General features: G+C 37.6%; 1 protein-coding gene across 1 annotated transcript in view; it reads right to left on the bottom strand.

Moving 5' to 3' along the window:
• bltp3a (bridge-like lipid transfer protein family member 3A) overlaps positions 1-1,605 on the bottom strand; it is a gene marked incomplete at its 5' end in the record, with an annotated part of 26,176 nt that overhangs the window by 16,725 nt on the left and 7,846 nt on the right. Inside the window, 2 exon segments of the mRNA XM_014033002.1 lie at positions 682-768; positions 929-1,109. Of these exon segments, the coding sequence (XP_013888456.1) occupies positions 682-768; positions 929-1,109 (268 nt within the window).

Here is a 1,605-nt window from a genome sequence, read left to right on the forward strand (position 1 = left end):
CCCACTTTGATGCATTTTTCAAATTTCGCCTTGGGGCGGAGTTATCTTTTCACAGGGGGGGTGAGTTACACTTTAAGGTGTAATGAATGTAAAATTTGGGCCACTAACACTGCAATAACAAATAAAAAAATAATAAAAACTTGGGTAATTGAAATCTTGATATTTAGATTTTATTAGTTTTTTTTTGATTGTTCTGTTTTTCCCACACACAAAACCATAATTAAGTCTCTTGAGGCTGTCCAGTGTTTTGCACATTGCCTCTAAAATTGTGATAAGTTTAGAAACACGCAGCTTCAGTATCTTTGGCTTTATTTTGAATAAATAAACTATGACACAGTTACACTTTCTGAGTTGCTGTTCTTTTGAGGTTTAACTACCTGTAAGGGGGTTTATTTATGTCCAAGAAAAAAACTAGTTGTTCTTCCTTTTTGCCACAAGTGTAGCTATTCTAACTGTTGTATTGGCTTTAATTAGACTGAATAAAAACTATTCATCAGGTGAGAGATTCCTCAGAGTATAACTCTCTCCCGTGCCATTAGTCTGCCTGAAGAGTGACTCTCCAAATGAGCTGTCTTGGATGATTGTTGTGGTTCTACAGGGAGGAGTGTGCACACACACACAGAGCCTCAGGCTAAAACTGCAGCTTAAACACACAGAAAAAGAGGCGATGGTCACACTCACCAGGTCTGTGAATGGGATAGTAGTCAAAGCCCAGCTTCCTGAACGTCAGCTGCATGGCACACTGCAGGCCCGGAGGAGGAGGCTCGTCTGTGCAGAATCACATGAATACTGTTTGAAACCAACTCCACAGTTATTAGCCTTTAAATACTGAGCAGTTTGTTGTGTTTCAGCGAATATTGAAGGGACACAATAAGCACAAACACACTGGAGCAACAAGACAGTGCAGGTTGGTGTACTTCCAGCTAACCTTCATCCATTGAAGAGCTGTCATTGCATATGTGTAAGTCCAAGCGTGATATGAAGGTGTGGCAGGAAGACTCCTTGATGTCATAGAGATCAAAATATTGACTTATGTTGTTGGGGGTGCTTGTGGACGAAGGTGGAGGTTCTGGCCACTGGCTATGAATGCTGGGAGATGGAGGAGCGGTCTAAAGGCACAGAAAAGACAGGCATAAAAAACATACTATATTTATGCCTGCATAATGGGAAAAATATGACCCCAAAAATCGTCTATAAAGTTGGGAAGTCGTATTATACACGGCAGTAAATTTTGACAGATTTTTTTATAATGTACTACCACGATAAATGTCAACATTTTCTAATATATAACTGAAATATTGTGTTGTTGTGTGCCCCTTATTTTATTTACGTGGTGTTACAGGGTTAGGAATGTGCGATATGGCAAAAAATTCATATCACGATATACATTACGATGGGTGGCGGTAACGATATATATCACGATATAAAACTTATAATAGAAAAATAATAGAAATAGAAATAGAAAATAAATAAATCACATTAATTGAGTGGAACGTATAAATATGTATAGGTAAAAAAATTTAGACCTTAAAATCTTTTTTTAAGGGACACTAAAGTCTCCCATAAAAATCTAAATTTAAGGGAGACCTACCTGGTTAAATCAAA

Source organism: Austrofundulus limnaeus, unplaced genomic scaffold, assembly GCF_001266775.1.
Source record: "Austrofundulus limnaeus strain Quisiro unplaced genomic scaffold, Austrofundulus_limnaeus-1.0 Scaffold1596, whole genome shotgun sequence".
NCBI classification, from domain to species: Eukaryota; Metazoa; Chordata; class Actinopteri; order Cyprinodontiformes; family Rivulidae; genus Austrofundulus; species Austrofundulus limnaeus.